Here is a 19,388-nt window from a genome sequence, read left to right as displayed (position 1 = left end):
CTATCCTTATGGTAAAAAAATAACCTGTGCAGTGTCCAGACATCTCAAACCATAATTAATAAATGCTATGTATGTAAAAATCCTTCGGATATAAGATGTACACATATTTATATTAGCACTTCAATGCAACAACTTCAGAGTGTAAAACTCATTTGCCATGACCAGGATACTAGTAGGGGCGAATGATTTTTACACTCTGAAATTGCTGCATTGAAATGCCAATTAGCGGATGACTTTGTTATTAGTTACTGTTGTGGCATCTTCCATAGTTTCATGGAATTTATATTGGCAAAATAAAGGCCATGGAAAATTTTACCAAGTGGGGTTCAATTTTGGAGGTGCAGCAAATTATTACAATGGAAAACCTACATCTAAAGACATTATATTCCAAAATAAACTGGGATTGTCAATAGTAGGAACATAGCCATTACTTATATGCATGCTATCAGATAATTTTGAAATACTTTCCAATTATTATTATTAGGTCCTTAGGACTTACAGTTATTTTCAAGTGACTTAGGAGATATACCTTAGAAGTATTAGTTATTATGAATTAGGGATCCCTGGGAGCCTACAAACTCTTTAATTCTAGCACAACACATGAGTTTTGAGCTGCAACCAACAGAGAAGTGGATGAGATAAATATAGTCATGCCTTCATTAGAAGTCTCTAATAAATTGTCTCAAGAAAGTAATTAAAGTTCTTGTAATTATAATAAACATTTATTTTGTAGCTATTTCGAAGTAAGCTACCCATAGTTAAGTGCAAGAGTTTTATTGATTATGTACTACATCATGGAAAATCTCGAGATCCTACAGAGCTTCGATTGTACAGAAAAACTGACTATCATTAACTTTCTCCTAGAAACTCTGGAGCATTCATAGGCTCAATGATAAAAACTAAGATTTAGCCATGAAAGCCTTACATTGGATCTGCTATAAACATGTAGAAGAATTTTGATACAGATGAATATTAATACTTCATTTCTACCGGAAGGACATTCCATAAATACTCCAATGGCATAAAACACAATTCCTGAGTAAATTAAATATAGATAAAAAATATAATATCTAGAGATTAATCGGTTGAAATAATTATTATATTAGTAGCATTCTATGCAACAAGTAATTATGTATAATATTATATCATTGTGAAATCGTACTTTTGCCCTTGAGGATTTAATTGCATTGAAGATCAATAGATAAATATGTACAAGCTCTTTGCATACGATTTTATCATTTCTCACTGTCAGAAGATAATTTAACCACGGAAAGAGGAAATAGTGCGGAAAACAAGCAAAAATAGAATATACAATAACAGGTTAACAAAAATTACACGTTTAATGACTGCCATTCAACCAATTTAGCTCTCATTCACATCTCTATGAACATAATTGTTACTGTAAATAAATGATCTGCCGCATGAAATTATTTCAAAGAAAGGGGTAATTACTGCCAGGGTATGAGTCAAGATGGGCACAATTACCACCAAAACCATAGTGATCCAATTATTTGCACAGGCATTTCATCTTCATCATCATAGCCAAATATGTCCGTATTATTGGATGCTGTGTGAATTGAGTGATTGGGGTCTTCACTGTCATCCGGACACAAACTTTCTTTTTTTTTCTCCACATTACTGAAGAGGAAAAATCCATTTCCTGAAAAAGTAAAATGAAGCACAAATCATGTCTCATGATTCTTTAGTTATTTTCAAATTAAATTTCATCAAGTTAAATTAGTAAGTTCAATCAAATGAGATAAAATAAAGCCTGACTACCATTAATATATTCAGAGGCATACAGAACTGACAAAGCAGTCGTGGAATATGTGGGTGATGTCTCAATAGGCTGCAGAGCAGTCTGGTCATTTGAGCTCTTTGGTTGAATTATTTCCAATGCATTTTCTGCGAGAATGGAAAAAAACAAACATGGCAATTAACTTAGGTTTTCTTGGATACTAATTGTGCAAAATTTGAACCCCTGGAAGATAGCTACACAATTATATATTGAAAGAAATTGGCATGGCACTTTTGCTTCATATCTTAATGATATTCTTCTTTTCAAAACTAACAGCTTATAACATGTACACAAAATATTTTAAATTAATTTAGGTGTATGTGGAAAACATAGCTGTTTCCAATACACTCCTCTGTATGTTATGTAAACTTCAAAAATATTTTTAAGTTTAAGCAAAATAAATGCATCTGATTTTAAGTAATTTTACCAAACTTCTTTATTCGACCTTTCCAACATGGTAAATTTAACATTTCATGATTACTAGGGCTATAAATTCTCATTTTTCAAATTGAATTAATTGTTTCATTAGGTCAAGTGTAAAATTTGGTAAAAGATAAATGAATTTTTTAGCAACTCCTCAGAGCCGAATTTTTATCTGAATTCTATTATTTTTTCACAAGCTTTATGTTGCAATTGCCCACTCCAAGGCTATCATCTTGTTGTTTCAGTTTATTCTAAATTCAATCCTATTCCTTAAATAATACTTCAATCTATTGGTACTTTTATCTTTACCCTCCTGTGTATATTTAATTTTGAAGTAATTAAGTAAGAGAAAGGTGATTTCAACTTTAAATTAGATCATAAAGATGGAATTATGCAAAAAATAGCGTAGCATTTACTCATAAATGCATATAAGTATTGTTCAACAATTATCAACTTTTCTGGCTGCATTTTGAGTGATTATGGTGGAGGGATCTCACAGGAAATTGAAACTGCCCCCAAATCTTTGTTTACCCAGCTTTGTAATATGATGAAAATGAAGAGAAAATAAATTTTAAAGAAGGTGAATTATACTAGGTATTCCCACTTCATAATTTTACCACCAAGGGCAATAATGCACATAGACTCCTCATGGACATTCTTCCTCAACAAAATCTCATTAACATATTTCAAGTTTTTTTGTTCACATATTTCTAAGTGAATTTAAAGAGAATTTTTCATATCTCTTGAAAAAAGCCCAGCATTTTCCTGATGCTTACTATTTTCCTGGTTTTCGCTGTAGCTAGGGACAGTTAGTAAGGTGATTCATTTCAAATTGCTTGCCCAACACACTGGCTGACACTCAAAGGGAGAGTACAGTGTCAGAAAATTTGGCATTTGTTTTTTCAAGATATGATAATATGGACTAAGATGGTCTCTCAAAGACATCAATAACATTTATGCCATAATGTTGATTCTGCGAGGCTTTTATTCACTTTCCAAAAACTAGTTTCTGCAGATTACCCAAGTGTTAAAGCAGAAGGTTGGTTTGATGAGCAAGGGTATGGCTCACCATGTACCAAGCCCAAATGCATGTCAAATTCACCGATCAGGATTGGAGAGGGCAGTATCCTACCCTGTGGTTACCCAGGATGATCTGGCACCCAGACAATCACATTAACTAAGAAAGAATGCCCAAAAGATCCTAGATATCTGGTAACCGTACTCAAAAATAAAATAACATCACCCTCATTGTGAATGACTGATTGGGTATCATATACCCAGCTTTATAAAAAAATCTGAGCTTTTCCCAATTTAGTCCTGAATTTGAGTACTTTTCCCAATTTTTCAGACTGGGTAGTCATCCTGTTGCTATAAGAATTAAAATACTCTCATATACAAGCATTGTTAGTTAAAAACATTGATAAAACAATCACGGCAACTGCCATAGCCATCAAGTGTTAGATCATATTTGCTCATGATAACACGGTCATATACAGAGTAATGTACATATACCTTAATGCAGAAAACGATTTTTCATTAGAAAATATTTTTTTGCCATTTTCCATTTTTTAAATAACTACATTAGTTTTATGAAATTCTTGATTAAGCCTATCTATTCACTCCTAGTTTTTATAGCGATACAGTAAATCAGGTCTGGATCCCTTATTCTTCTGAAATTTTTGGGCCAGAATCAAAAGAGAAAAAAGTAAAAAAAAAGTAAAAAAAAGTTCTTAAGTCATTTAAAAAAAGCCAGATCAAGCAATATTAATCCTTTATTTTTGCAAATTTTTGTGTGAAAGTTCTACCATGAGGCTATAATAATTATTATTTCATTTAATCATGCAGCCCCACTTTTGGGCTCACTACTTAGCCTACCACGATTACTAGATTATCTCTAATGTGTATAATCTATATAAAAAGGAATAGTACTGAATAATTGGCATAGAAAAAAGTTACACCTATATTTTCTGATATTTCACAAATGAATTCTATGAAAAATATTTCCATTGGAAATCTGTTTTGCATTTAAAAAATGTGCAATGAATCCCAAAAGGTAATTTATGAAAAAATTCAAAATAAATTATTTGATATTCGGACTTATGGTTTTTTAAGAAAATGCCACACTTCTGCTGAAATATTTGGAATGAACTTTTCAATAACTAATTAATAGTGAATATGCTTAGAAGTGAAAATACATACTTGACGCTGGGAATGGTTTCCATGGAATCCTCAGGAAATTGTTTGAGCTCTCAATTACTTGTAAACTTAGATGCTTTGCAAGTTTCTGCATTTGAGTACTTTCCTGAATGTATAGCTGAAAGGATGAAAAGTAAAACAGTAATACTGCATCATGGTTTTAATGCATAAATAATGTCAGTCAAATATGAAGACAAAACAACTGTACAGAAGATTATTTAACTCATAACTGTATCACTTTCAACATTTCGGTATGTCTGCTTGCAAGGAAGTTAAGTACATCAAAATTCTGCAATGAGTATAGCTAAAGCAAATGATTTTTCACAGCAAACTCTCAAGTAACATAAAAGCTAGACTTATGAAAGAAAATATTTTAAAATATGCATGAATTAATACAAGTTGATTAATTACTTTATGCTGTTTTCCGAAAAGTTACTTGGAAATTTTATCACTCTTTTCTTAAGGGTTATATCATTTACAATGAAATAAGTTTGCAATGAATATGGTTAAAAAAAGAATTCACAGAATCTTTATAAGAGTGGTAAACATTACAGGTATACTCCAATCACACCTTCATATTAGTTTGGATTCCATTAGGAGGGAAACATTCACTTGCTTGTACCTTAGTTTATTGGTAAATCACTTGGGAGAAATAAATTTCAATTAGTCACTTTCTCAATAGTTAAGATTTTTAGAAAGCGCTTATGCTGCAAATGAGATCATGATCTGCATGTTTGATAATGATGCTATATACTGATTTTTGGATTAATACAAAATCAATGATTTACGGATGAATTTCTGGCACAACTATTCTATTAGATTCTCATTCCACCCCCAGACACCATGCCAACCACCCATTTAATTAGGCACCGTATTAAAATTAACAAATCATATTTTTGACAAGAATATTAACAAAATTGTAAATCAAATATGTGCATCAACATAAGGTATTTTGTTCTGTAAAAAGCAACATCAATGTATGCACAAAAAAGGGAAACAATTCCAATACCTAGTAATTTTTTACATGCAAAATTGTTACTGAATATTGTCTAACTAACAAAATTGTTCAATCAATATCAAAATTGTTACTGCTTGTGAAAAAATGTCAATTCAACCTGACTCCCATTAAATTTAATGTAATGTGAGCCATATTGAATTAACTTTTACAAAATGCATTTTCTATTTTTCATGTTTTGTGAGCAGTTTATTTTATTTCAATAGACTTTCCTTCACTATTAGGAAAATATTCTAAATCAGATTGCAAAAAATGTTCAAAATATAGATTTTTGAATACGCAAAACTTTAGTGAGGCCACAAAACAAAAGGTGTATTCAAAAAGGAAGGGCTGTTTTCTGATATTTACTTGTTGGCGGGTCACAACAACATTAAATGGATGCAGCATCATATGTCGATCATTTTCAAAGCCACTGAAGTTATTGTTTTGATTGAGTAGCTATTTGCCTGTCAGAGGATGCAGATATCAATATTGGTAAAAATCATTGCTTCCATCAGTTGTGAAGTGCATACTGTGATTCGATTTTTGTGTACAAAAGTATTATCAGCTGCTCAAATTCATTCGCAGTTGTTAATGGACCTACAGTAATGAGTGAAGGTTAGACAATGGTGTCAAGACTTCCACCAATCACCAAGACCTCCAATGGCCACACAAATGTGTATGATGAAGAGTGTAGTGGCAGGCCCAGTATCCATACCAATAATATCATTCAACAAGTAGACTAAGAACTGCGATCATGTCAAAGATTAACAAATTTATATTTCTTGAAATCACACTATTTTGTGAAATTGAACAACTTTGAAAAAAAACTTAAGTCACGAACATTTTGAGTGTCCTCGAGCCTTAAAACTGTAGCATTTTATTAAAACATATATGCTATTAATATTTGATTACAGAGAACTCATTTGCATTCCATTCAAATTAAAATCATGAAGATCAATTTTTATTGTTCTATTCTGGATATTATTAGTATTATAAAAATAAAAAGTAAATATGGAGCAAATAAATAAATCAGGTATAACTTGAGCCAACTGATGATTGACAATATTTGCAACAGGATAGGCTGTGCAAGATTGCCCACATGGTTTATTTTCTATGCATACATACTACACATGTACATTTGAATGCTCATACAGTTTAATAAGTACAGTTTACTAATACTCACCTGTTTATTATGCATTCCAATATAAAGTTTTGGAGGTTCAGTTGAGGGTGGAACTTTGCTTTCTGTATTGTATAAAGACACCGTAGCACTGCTGAATAAATCCACAGTATTCATGTGTCCACCATCTAACTGCCAAGCATGCACAACCGGAGAAGTAAACTGCATAAGGAATGATATTTTTAATTATATTACGTATAATTCATCTCTAACATGCAATTTGTGTCCAAATAATCGATGCACACTTAATTTATTAAAAATATTATTTGAACGCCCCAAACACTGGTATGCTTACCTAATAAAGATGGGTTTTGTACCCTTATGTAATTTAAATTTATTATTAAACGGCTTAACTTGATTACACATAGTTATTATTCAAAGGCCATAAAACACAGCACAAAGGCTTTTTACATTGGCTGACACAATAACCAATACATAAATAATCAATATAACATCAATATATAACAAATTAATGCTTATTACACTATGAAAATACAAATTAAAGATGACATAGATTCTGTTAAGTCTCAATGACATTATAAGAGTAGTCAGAAGGGCTATTAGAGCAAAAGAAAATCTAGATCTATGCCCTTAGTGTCAACCATGCAAAAATCAATAAAATACACATTTTATTTTATTCATCTCTTTATAATGAAAAAAAATTAAATACTAAATGAGCAAATTAATAGTTATTCCAGTGACTGCACTTTTTGACAGTGCCCACAGCCTTACTAATTTGGAGAGAAAGATGTATATTGAATAAGAATTTAAACAAACCTTTTGTTTCCAAATAATTTTATTTGGCTTTTGCTTCGAAACCGCACACACCACACCATCAGGAATAACAACCTTTAGTTCAAAATCTTCAGACTTTTTCTCATTAGATGTGCTTCTATCCCCATGACATTCAGGACTATGATCTTTCAGGAATTTGATATCATGTTGTGCAACACTGAAATTCCACCTAAAGAAAGAAAAGTCATCTATAAATACCACATGCACAAAATAATAAAGTGTCACAGTGATATTGGCAATGCATTACTGACTGAATATAGCTAAGATTTGGTGTTTATGTGAGATTTAGAGCATTAAGAATATCATTTTATGGCAGCAACAGGAATGCTGTTAAGTCTCAACTACATTGCACTAAGGGAACCCAGAATAGCTACCTGCAAATGAAGGAAGACTAACTTTACATATTCCACCAGCCTTTTTATTTTCCACGACCATAGTTTTGTCGCAAAAAAACATGTTGTTGCCTAGTGATGAAACCATGGTCATGGCAAGTAAAAAGTTTTGGTGGAATCTGCAAAGTTTTTCTTTCTTCAATTATGCCTAGTATGAAAGACTCCCACCAAGTCATGCCTGAGACAGTGTCTAATATCAGAAGAGCTATTTTTGTAACAGAAAAGCTAAATCATACTAGACCGAAAAAACTACCCCACTGATTATTCTTTGATAATTCTATATAATTTTTAACATGGAACCTTCCTTAATGAGCACCTTGCATATTGAGTAATTTGCATAATGAGCAAAACCATTTTTCCACAAAAATGACTAGCTTAACGAGGGCTTTTCGCATATCTAGGGAGGAAGGGAGAAGAATTCCTGGAATTGTGAACCCTATTGGTGATTTCTTGGGCAAAGTTTAATAACATTTAGGGCAAAGTGTTAAAGATTTCTCGAAAGAAAAAGCAACCAGTAGACAGCCATTATAGAATTAAAATAACAGTCGAAATAAAAAGGAAATTCATTGCAAAGCGAGAACAAATTTTGAGTTGGCTGATCTAGCATGCACATACAATCAGTCAACATCAGCAATTTCCACTATCCTCAAAAACAAGGACAAAGTTAAGGAAATATTTGCTTCAAATGGAGTAATAAGAATATCTATGCAGAAGTTACATATTCTCAACGATGTTGAGTGGTTGCTTCTCATGTGGACAAACGAACGTGAATTGTAATCTGACAATATCAACAAGAATATAATTTGTCAGAAGGGAAAAATGATTTTCATCGACATCAATAGAAGATGTCAGGATCATCAACGGATGAAGAAGTATTTAAGGGTAGCCGTGCATAGCTTGAGAAATTTACCAGAAGAACTGGCATCAATGGCATTGAGAGGCATGGTGATGCTGCAAGCACTGAGTCAAAAGCAGCTGAGAACTACACCAATGACTTCAAGAAACTCATAGATTCTGTGGGTTATCAGCCCGAAAAGCTTTTTAATTGTGACGATATGGGTTTCTAAGTTGGGTTCTTCTAGAAAATAACGAATCCAAGTTATATTTCAACACGTAACAGGAAAAGAGAATGTACTGCCCGGCCATAAGCCAATGAAGGATCGTCTCATGGTGCTATTTTATACCAACTCAAGGGGCAATTTAAAATTTATACCTCTGTTTGTTTACCCTTCAGAAACTCCACCAGCCTTTAAGAAATGTTGAAATCCAGAAGAGCAGACTAAATGAGCGTGCAGGTCATGGCAAAGCATGGGCAAATGAGAAAGCTATCATTTTTTAGTCGAAGAATTGCTTTATTCTCTTCTTTCAAATGAATGTAGGTGGAGCAAGTGTATTTGAATGCGAACATAACTTTTTCTTCCACAATTTGCTGCTTGTACTGAGGTAAAAAACTTTACAACACTACTTTGTTGCGCACATCAGTTACAAAAACATGATATCAATAAGTAAAATCCAAACGGCACCTAGTACATTTTTTCCAAGTCAAGAAAAATACAAACGCATTTGATTTTAGCAGAATACTTTGTTAAACTTATCCCATTTGTACTTCTTGTATTAAGTTAAAATGCACACCATAATCTTAGGCCAAGGTTTCTTAAAGCATGAAACACAGACTAAGAATAAATCCAAAAAAGTTAAGACAAAATTCTTACACATTTTCCAGGTTTTTCCAAATAAAATACATAAATTTTTCAAAATTATTTTCCACAATTTATAATATAGATACTCTCATTAATCCAGAAAAAGAGAAATGCATATTCAATGTAATTGTATACAAAATCCAGGACATTTTTATAGTTTTCTAGGGCATTGCAGGGCATAGGCCAATTAACATCATTCCGTGGGCACGTATACATAAATGTATCTCATACTGCATTCACAAATATAATTTAAGAAAGCCGCAAGATATTATTAAGACACAAAACTGAGCTATTATTACTAACTTAAGTTAGTCAGGTTGGTTACTTCAAGTAAAATAATGTTAAGTTATATGATTATGATATCCAAGATTGCAGTTTTCCAATTCATACTTGATTGGAGGTTTCTGCATTGGAACTTTCAAGTTTAAGTACTCGGTTACAGGGTTCGTCCGGAAAATAAGTGTACTGACTCCTGGGCTGCGCCTGGGCTGCGCCGCTCCAGGCGCGCCCAGCACTGCTCTGACGGGCTGCGATTGGAGGGGGGTATGTTGGCAAGCGACGCTGAAAAAGGCAGTCGGCTCTGAGCTGTGGTGTAGTGAGGAGCTCTGTTAACGCGAACCTCCACGCTCGACCCACGTCACGGAACGCGATGCCGAAGTTTTTGGAGCAGCGTTATTCCATCAAATTTGCGGTAAAGCTTGGGAAATCGTCTACCGAAACTGTCAGTATGATTTACCAGGCTTACGGGGAGTCAGCCATGTCCAGAAACATGATCTTTCGGTGGCACAAGATGTTCGTGGAGGGCAGAGAAGAGGTCGACGATGAGTCTTCGAGAGGTTCCCGATGATGCCTTCGCGGGAGCGTTCCAGGAATGGGAACGCCGCTGGAACAAGTGTATCGACTCACAAGGGTCCTATTTTGAGGAATATTAGCTTAAGATATGTAAAAGTGTAATAAATTTTTTTTCCTGAGCTCAGGACACTTATTTTCCGGACGAACCCTGTATATCTTGTTTCCCCTCTCCCCTACTTCCATCTTACAGGATATTAGTTTTGGAGATGGTAAAGAACAATTCCAAGAATAGTCAAGAATATTCATGAGTCATGACTCACCTCTCAACACCAGTATTAGGTTCCACTGCACGGACGGTTTGTGTCTGCCTTCTTAAGACAAGAATATTATTTTCATCATCTTTCAAATTCATCCCATCTGTCAAATTCACACAACCCTCCATTGAACATTCATATAAAATTTTCCCAGAATGAGCAAGAATGCCATAGGTGCGACTTTCTTTACCACCTAGAAAATAAGGCACCATTAACATTAGTAAGTTTCATATCTGTCAAAACAAGGCAATCCTACAATAATCATACATAATATAATATAAAAAACCATAACCATAGTAATCAACCCTAGGTAGGTGATGGTAGAGTTCACCCAGTATTAATTCACCCGACGGCATGTGAAATTCACAGATCAGGGTAGGGCGGCCAGTTACTTTCCGTGCCGGTTATGGTTTCCCAGGAAGATCTGGTACCCGAAAAATCACATCGCTTGGGTGGAGGGGCTTGCCCGGGAATCGAACCCAGGCCCTCCAATTAGTAGTCCTATGCTCTACCCCTGGACTACAGCGACCCACAATATAATGACATATATATGTATATTTTTGTGGGTGGTTGTAGTCCAGGGGGTAGAGCGTTGGACTGCTGACCAGAGGGTCCCAGGTTCAATTCCCATGCAAGGCACTCTGGGCACCTGCAGCTGCACCCAAGCTATGTGATTTTTCGGGTACCATATCTTCCTGGGGAACCATAACCAGCACAGGGAAAGGGACTGGCCCTCCTACCCTGATTAATGAATTTCACACACCATCGGGCTTAGTACTGGGCGAACTCTACTATCACCTACCAAACCGACCTTCAGGTTTATTACTGTGTTTTTTATATGTATATTTTTTGTCCAGTGAGCCAACTTGTTCTGAATTAAACACTACCGGTTGGGAAATGTTTAGAATTCATGAATTTAACTGAATTAACTATTTTCTTAGGGGCTAAAAGAAAATTTTAAAGTAAACAAATACATCAAGAGCACCTAATCAGAGGTCTCATATAACATTGATTTTATAATCACACTTGGGAATTCATGTTTCACTAAGCTGAAGAAAATTTGATGAGTGAAGTTTTCACCAAATTTACCAAGCTTCAAGTTAAATAGTTCATCTTTAATTAAAATAAATTATTATAATTAAATATTTCTAGTTTCATACATGACAGTTCAACAAATAAACTTCATTTATTTTGCTGAACATTAGATCTATTCTTGTGTATATTTGAAATGCTGATTTTAATTAGCTTGGCTTGCCTGTAATAACTTTGGTTTTTGAGATATGACCTTGGATTCAGATTTGTAGTCCATGCTCAATGGAAGTACTATCTTATTTCAGAACACCATGGAATTTTCACTCTGTGAAGGGATATTCCATGCAGATCCACTAATTACTGTTCTGCATAATTTGCCTGTATTATAAAATATCATGCTTACATTTATATACCGCTAAATAGCTTCAGTGCTACAAGGAGTTATTGCATGCCAATTGCTTCTGCAAAATTGGTAAAATAAACATGATATTCAATTCACATTTCATGGGTTTTCTGACAAGTTCAATTTGATTGAGGGTAATGTTAACTTTATTAAACTACTCTTTGTTTGCAATAGTGATAAAAGTTCTTTCAGCAATGGCACTGCATGCATAATTCGCTCTTCATTTTATTTTTGCAGCATTTTAACTCCAAAAGGTGAATCCTTAACTGTTACAGTATACAATTGCATCTATGTAAATACCGAATGAAATCATTTAATTTTACTAAGTTCAGTGACAATTATGGTGACAGCTTCATGGAGAGACTCACTGAATCATCCCGATACCTTGGCATGTCCTTATAACAGGATAAACAAAGTGGGAAAGCAAATGATAGGAAAAAGCTTCACCTTAATCAAACGTTGTCAACAATATTATTATTGGTCATCAATTCCAAATATTACTTGTTTTGGCAAGGGTGCATGATGATATTAGTAGTTTATCAACATTGAGTATGCACCCTGAAATGCTAGAGAAAGGGTTCTGGCATCCCTTCAGCACTAATTAAATGAAGAATACAATGTATTTTTCCACTGTCTTTTATTCGTGAATAAAAGACAGTGGAAAGATACATTGTATTCTTCATTTAATTAAAATGAATTTCCACAAAGTTGAGCCGGAAACAATTTAATAATTCCTTCAGCACATAAAAATGGAAGTCTGCTGTGTGCCTAGCTAAATTTAGGGAAACCAAAACCAACAAATAAAGGGCTACTCAAAGAGAATTTTTATAAAATACTGTGCTGAAGAAGTATAGTAAGGTACTACAATTCGGACTAAATCGGACTCTCTTGGGTTAGGAAATTAAATTTCAAAATGTAAAAAATGGGTATCGTGACCAAAAAACTTGAATTTATAAAATTATTAGTGATGTGATTATCAATGGCATAATGTATTATGAACCAGGATGCAGATGAATAACCAACCTCACTCCTACTTATAAAAGAGTAAATAAAAATGGTAGAATTGGAGGTTACAATAATTAAGATCTACAAGTAGCTACATACATGCAAATTGCAATTAGTATCATGCACTTTCTACATAGTCATCGTTCTTTTACAAGTAATCAACATTATTGGAAATTGTGTAGATGCAATGAGGCTCTAGCGGAATTATTCACTCATAAAAATCTAAACTATTTGGAATAAATACAAATTAATAAGCATACATAATATTATTGGATCACAACAAAGATTTGTGTTAAGTTTTACTAACCTAATACTCAAACTTCAATCATTGGAATAAACAACAAAAGAGTAATTACAGACAACAGCTGTCCAGATAATGTGAAAGTATCCTTCATGAGGCTAGGATGTATTACAGGTGCCTTCTTACTCCTCATTTAAAACAATGACACTGACTCTAAAACAAACAGCAAAATTAGATTAGGTGTTTGCTATTGATATCTTCATTAACTAAGGCAATAAAAAAGTGAATGCTGAGGTTCTTATATATGATTTATGCTATAATAAAGCTCGATATCTAAATAAACTCTTGTTATCTAGTCAGGTCACTCTAAAAAAAATGCTTACCAATTGTTTGATTGGTAAAGAAATGCATTAACCTACATAAATTGAAGGAGTGAGGTAGCAAAATAATAGTAGTCCAAAAGTAGGCAGCAGACTTTTGTGTCATGTAATAATATTGAGCCTAACATGGGAAAAATAGCAGGAAAATCAGTGAAACTTCACTCGAGAAAATTGTCTTAATCAAGTGATTAGTTGGGAAATATTCAAATGAAATAGTTGTTGACAGGCATCAATATGTACGAGTATTGGGTTCACCATTTTGAATGAGCTCCAAAAAATTGGGACTGGATGCAGAATAATTTAACTGTCTAATTGACAAAATAAATACAAAACATGAATGATTCAAAGCTGATATGAATTGAAAGAAAAAGTCACATGAATATGAGAAACATTATGATGTGAGCACGCAGGGACACAAAAATTGCACAGACATTAACACTAAGAATAAAAAATATCATTAGACTTTAATACCAACATGGAGAGTCTACTTTTATAACCTCATTACATTGGTCTACAAGACCACAATGGGAAGTTACAGAAAAATAGCCTGTGGTACAGGGTCCATAGAATTAGTATTGGGACTGGTTCCAAAAATCAAAATTTATAGCAGTTATCATTACAATTACTTAATAATCTTCAAAATACATTCCTCCTGCATCGCTACCCTTAGTTTGGTGCATCTGCCACTCGTCAAAAGTCTGCTGGCAGTCAGTTTCTGGAATACTGTTGAAAGCCTTTGTCGTCGCTGCTTGAACCGCCTCGATGGAGTCGAACCGATATCCTTTGAGCTCCTTTTGAGTTATCTTATCCTTTGAGGTAATAACGTTGTCAAGAAAATCTCCATCTTCCTGGATGCAGTTCAAAATTTCTTGTGAAATTTCCACCCGTGCAAGTTTTTGTTCCTCGCTCAAGACTTTCGGCACCAGCTTCGCGCACACTTTCTTCATCCCAAGATCCTCTGTTACAATGGTGTGGACGATTCTGACTGAAAGGCCGGACTCCTCACTGATAGGGGCGATGGTTAAACGCCTGTCAGAGTCCAAAACGTTTTTCACTTTGGCCACCTGAGCATCGATTCGAGCGGTCGTCGGGTGTCCCAAGTGGTGCTCGTCTTCGACGAGCTCCTGGCCTTCCTTTCACATTTTTTGCCACTCAAAAAACTCTAGTGCGGCTTAAGGTATCATCCCCATAATCTTGTTTAATGAGTTCAAGAGTCTCTGATGCAGATTTCCCGAGTTTAACGCAAAACTTCACAGCATAGCATTGCTCGATGGTGTGCTCCATGCTGGTGCAACGACACCATAAACAATCACACGTCAAAAAAATCCACCTCCTGTCTAAATGCATGCACAGAGGAAACTGAACTAAAGTGCACCTGAGTGGAAAAGGACCCCTCTACCGAGCTGACCGGTTGAACTCTCATCCACCGTTCTGTTGAGGCTACAGCAAACCAGTCACGATACTTTTTGTATGGACCCTGTATATTATTTTTACTATTAGCGGTAGTCTAACAACTTGGGGTAGGTTTTTGATGGACCCTGGGGCTACACACTACTGTACCCCCAAACCCTAAAAAAGTGAAACAAAATATTTTTAAATCCTACATCACAATAACTTATTATTCAACTTTCAATTTTTCTACCTCCCTCAATTTTATCCAAATGCTTATTTTTTTCCTCCCTCTACATCACTTTCCCAAAATTCTCCCCACTGCCCTGCCTTCTTCAAATTTCTCCTAATAACCTTTTCTCTACTCCTATTCAGCCTCCAACTTAAACCACTAGTTTGCTTTTCTGTCCATTGTATTTTCTTCATTCATCTCCACACACAAATCTCATCAGGCCTCAGATTTACATTTGTCCTTCCACTTCAATGTCCAAGTAACTTGGTTATATACATATAATACATTGCAGGCTTTTTAGAAGTGGGTGTTGGTAATAGATTTGACAAAAGAAATTATTTTTCTTAAGCGCAACCAGAAGTCACTGTGGTTGAAACTTGAGTTACTGTGACAAAAATTACTCAAAAATAAAATACTATCAAAACATCTTTTAAATTTCAGAACCATATCACAAGTTTTCCTTGATAGTTGGCACCTTACTTCACAATATTCTGCAGCTGATCTTAGAATTGTGTGAAATGTTAAAATTTTGGCAGCACAGGGATGTAAATATAAGACACAAATAGATTGAAAAAATGCCCATTCTTTGTAGACATATGCTCAAGTCTTTCATTTGTTCATTTTTTTTCACTTATTTTCATTTTTTTTTTCAAAATTTGACTTGAGGATTACCGGGACACAGAGGACCTAGACAGCCTTGATAATGTTGACCAGGAAGGGAATAGGAAAAAGAGAATAGGTTTTCTACTTGGCATAAAAGCTCGTGAATGTTTACAAAACTGAAGTAGAAGATGATTAAGGGAAAATAACAGCTTAAATGAGAAGTTCACGAATAATGAAATCGTTTGATTAGCATATTAATTGGAACCATAACAATCGATACCACATAATTAACAATTCTTTGTGACACATTGAAGAGTTCAATTCATTTGAGGAGACCTCATAGAACACCGAACAGCCTGGAATAGACGGCAGAATTTTCAAATGCACATCCCATCGATACTCTAAAACGAACTTGATCATGAATGATGAGGGTAAAAAAGAAACTTTGCACTTTCAACTAAAGATTAAATATTTTATGACCATGGTTTCGATGCTGCACATCATCATCACACCTGATGATGTGCATCATCGAAACCATGGTCGTGAAATATTTAATCTTCATTGTGGAAGTGTAAAGTTTATTTTTAACCCTCATCATGAAGGAATTACACAAAGTTAAACCGGGAAATGTTATGTTTACGATCATGAATATTATTCTGAATCTGACAATATTCTAATTATGCTCATGATGAAGATAGTAAATTTACCTGAAATGACTGATCCATCAGAGTAACGAAAATCACTCTGCAGGAGATTTTCAGCATTCACTGGTATTGCTTCAACACTATCTCCATTGAAATTATACAGACCACCACTTAATGAAGGTATCATCCGAGCCCAGTGTCCATTATTAGTCAGCTAAATGGAAAAATGAAGCATTAAGGTAAAAGGTATATCACAAAAACATTTATCTTATTTAAAAGAGTACTAAATTTCTATGTGATGGATTACAAACAAGAAATTTGCAATAAAGATGGGTAACTGGGGCCAATAACTACTTAAAGGAGTTATTAACCAAGTGATGGTATCAATAACAATGCCTCACATCCATATGAGATAATTCTCTGAATTCAGCCTTTACAGGAGAACCACAGAGCGACCGAAAGTTGAATTTATGGTACAGTTCACATGATAAGTAAATACTGGCCATGGATTAGATAAAAAGTCTCAGCTTTCCAAGGAATTTCAACCCTGATTACTATTTGTACAACTATTGTAACCATTAGATCCCAAATTTGTCTATTGTTAGTTTGTTTAATACAATAATCAATCAGCATTTTTTTCAATTTAATATTTGAATTTTTAGTAAAGGAAAAACAGAAATGGAACCGGCGTTTCTTAAATGAAAAGAGTAACTTAGCTTTTCCACACAAGATTTTATTTTAACTAAATGAATTTTGTCATTTAAGCATGCATCTACTACACAGTGATACCACTATGCCATTAATTGAACTGAAAGATATGATTTCAGGTTACAACAGATAATCGATTAATTAGTGAAATTATAGCATAGGCATCTAAGAGAAAAATAATGGAATATGCAGCACAGTTGAGTTTAATCCTAATTGGAGGAGGTACGAAAATTAGGGAAACAAGGAAAGAATTTAACCCAGGGTACTGATGCTTTAAGAGTATGTTACATAATTTTTAGAATTGGAGAACTAACAAATAAGACCATCAATTATAAAGAAACGGAAAACACGGGCATTCAAATAATGCAACTGGTCAGTAATGGTCGTGTGCGTAGAAATACACGGAGATCCAAAAAATCTGGTGCTAAGGTGTCCAGAGACATTTTGCGGAATCTGATCTGACTTAAGAGAAACATCAAAATAGAAGATAATGGCTTTGAATTGGAAAGCACCGCCAGACATTCGACACTAATTAAATGATAATTAAATAAGATCGGAATTTCCAATGAACTTCGCTGATATATTGCTGAGAACGGATTCAGCACAAACCATATGTTTTCTTACCTCTAACTGGTGAATACTCGAAGACAGCATTGCACCTGGACCAGTATCAAGACTCCAAGTAACCTCTCCTCCTCCCTCAATATTAATAGCAGATAATTTTCCATCCAAAGTACTAACAAGCACTAGCCTAATTTAGATAGAACATATGGAGGATATAATTAGGCATTTAGAATAAATTTTATTAAAAATTCACCTAGTCGAATTTTCCAACAATGCAAATCACTAATTACACACCTTGGATCTTTGTGTTTCCAGCTACTAACGGAAGGATCGCAGTAAGGTAGTTCGTCAAAATTTCTTGCCGGTTCATCCTGGTGTAATGTAAACACTCCTGTAGTAACTAAGTAGCACAACACAGCTAAAACCCTCATCCAAGAAAGACCCATCACTATTAAGTGAAACAATTATACGTAAAATTAAGGAACTTAAATTCCATTGTTTATTCATCCCTGCTGAACATCGGAGAGCCGCTGTCAAAGGTGCCAAGCAAGTCAGCCCATCGAAGATTCACGAACAAAAACAAGTTATAACAGGTGACTGGAATGGCTGCTGGGTTTCTACCAGTAATTACTGTAAACCAACATGACAGTTTGACATTGTACACACTTCTCTCCGTAGAAAGTTAGAATAATGACTGCAAGAGTGAATCTATTTACACATGTATAACTAGGAGCAATGTACGAAATCTTAATTAAATAAAAAGATCACTGCCTTATCCTTTCCTGCTGAAAAACAATTGAGCAGCGATAAACTTGGATTGGACAAGTGAAAATTGCGTGATAGGCTGTGACGTGTATTTGGATGACATGTTTTGCGCGGTAATTCGGAAATGACAACAAACGATTATCTCGTATGAAGAGTGTTCCCATTTGATTAGAACATTGTAGATTCAAAATAATATTTATAATGCGGTGGGTATTTTCATGGTAAGAATCTTTTACCTCAGGATAACCGGGTACGAAGGTAAGGTGAAAAGTTCTCGGCCTGACATAGAGATGGCGTTCCAATCAACAAAACTGTTTGATTCCTGCCTGGGTGAATATGTCATTAGTTCGTAAGACAAGTTTTAACTGGTTTAATCAAGTATTTCGTTTTCACGTATTGTCGCAATAGAAGTTTCTCGTTGAAATGGAGAAACTTGAATATCGTGCGGTCATAAAATTCCTTGTTTGGGATGGATTAACCCCTAAGGATATTTATGCGAAGTTGAGAAAAGTGTACGGGGACTCTGCTCCTTCAGTGTCAACCGTTAAAAAGTGGGCATCTGAATTTAAACATGGTCGCATATCTCTCGAAGATGACCCACGTGAGGGACGGCCAAAAACCGCAACCACACCGGAAACCATCGAAAAGGTGCACGATATCGTGTTGGACGATAGGCGAGTGAAGTTGAGTGAAATAGCTAAGGCCGTGGGGATATCGGAAGAGAGGGTGCGAAACATCTTGCACAAAGAATTAGGGATGCAAAAGCTCCACGCAAGATGGGTTCCTCATTTGCTGAACGCCGATCAAAAGCAAATGCGCAAACGGTTTTCGCAGC

At 34.7% G+C, this 19,388-nt stretch overlaps 1 protein-coding gene across 2 annotated transcripts in view; it reads right to left on the bottom strand.

Annotated features, from left to right (window-relative positions):
- PEK (pancreatic eIF-2alpha kinase) overlaps positions 1-18,563 on the bottom strand; it is a 32,391-nt gene extending 13,828 nt beyond the window's left edge. The window contains exons 1-9 of one of the 2 annotated variants that reach the window (XM_071592013.1): positions 18,083-18,563; positions 17,849-17,975; positions 16,580-16,730; positions 10,594-10,780; positions 7,372-7,558; positions 6,598-6,756; positions 4,421-4,535; positions 1,780-1,905; positions 1,486-1,660 (exon numbers count right to left, since the gene is read on the bottom strand). In XM_071592013.1, coding sequence (XP_071448114.1) covers positions 1,486-1,660; positions 1,780-1,905; positions 4,421-4,535; positions 6,598-6,756; positions 7,372-7,558; positions 10,594-10,780; positions 16,580-16,730; positions 17,849-17,975; positions 18,083-18,234 — 1,379 coding nt within the window. In that variant the 5' untranslated portion in view covers positions 18,235-18,563. Of the gene's footprint in view, positions 1-1,485; positions 1,661-1,779; positions 1,906-4,420; positions 4,536-6,597; positions 6,757-7,371; positions 7,559-10,593; positions 10,781-13,334; positions 13,420-16,579; positions 16,731-17,848; positions 17,976-18,082 lie in introns of those variants that run through there. The other variant, XM_071592014.1, reaches the window with a different exon arrangement.
- Between the last annotated feature and the right edge of the window lie 825 nt (positions 18,564-19,388).

The sequence above is a fragment of the Hetaerina americana genome, unplaced genomic scaffold (assembly GCF_022747635.1).
Source record: "Hetaerina americana unplaced genomic scaffold, ioHetAmer1.1.p SCAF_5, whole genome shotgun sequence".
In the NCBI taxonomy this organism is placed as follows: Eukaryota; Metazoa; Arthropoda; class Insecta; order Odonata; family Calopterygidae; genus Hetaerina; species Hetaerina americana.
The sequence above is the reverse complement of the archived record's forward strand: the minus strand, read 5'-3'. Positions and strand labels throughout refer to the sequence as shown.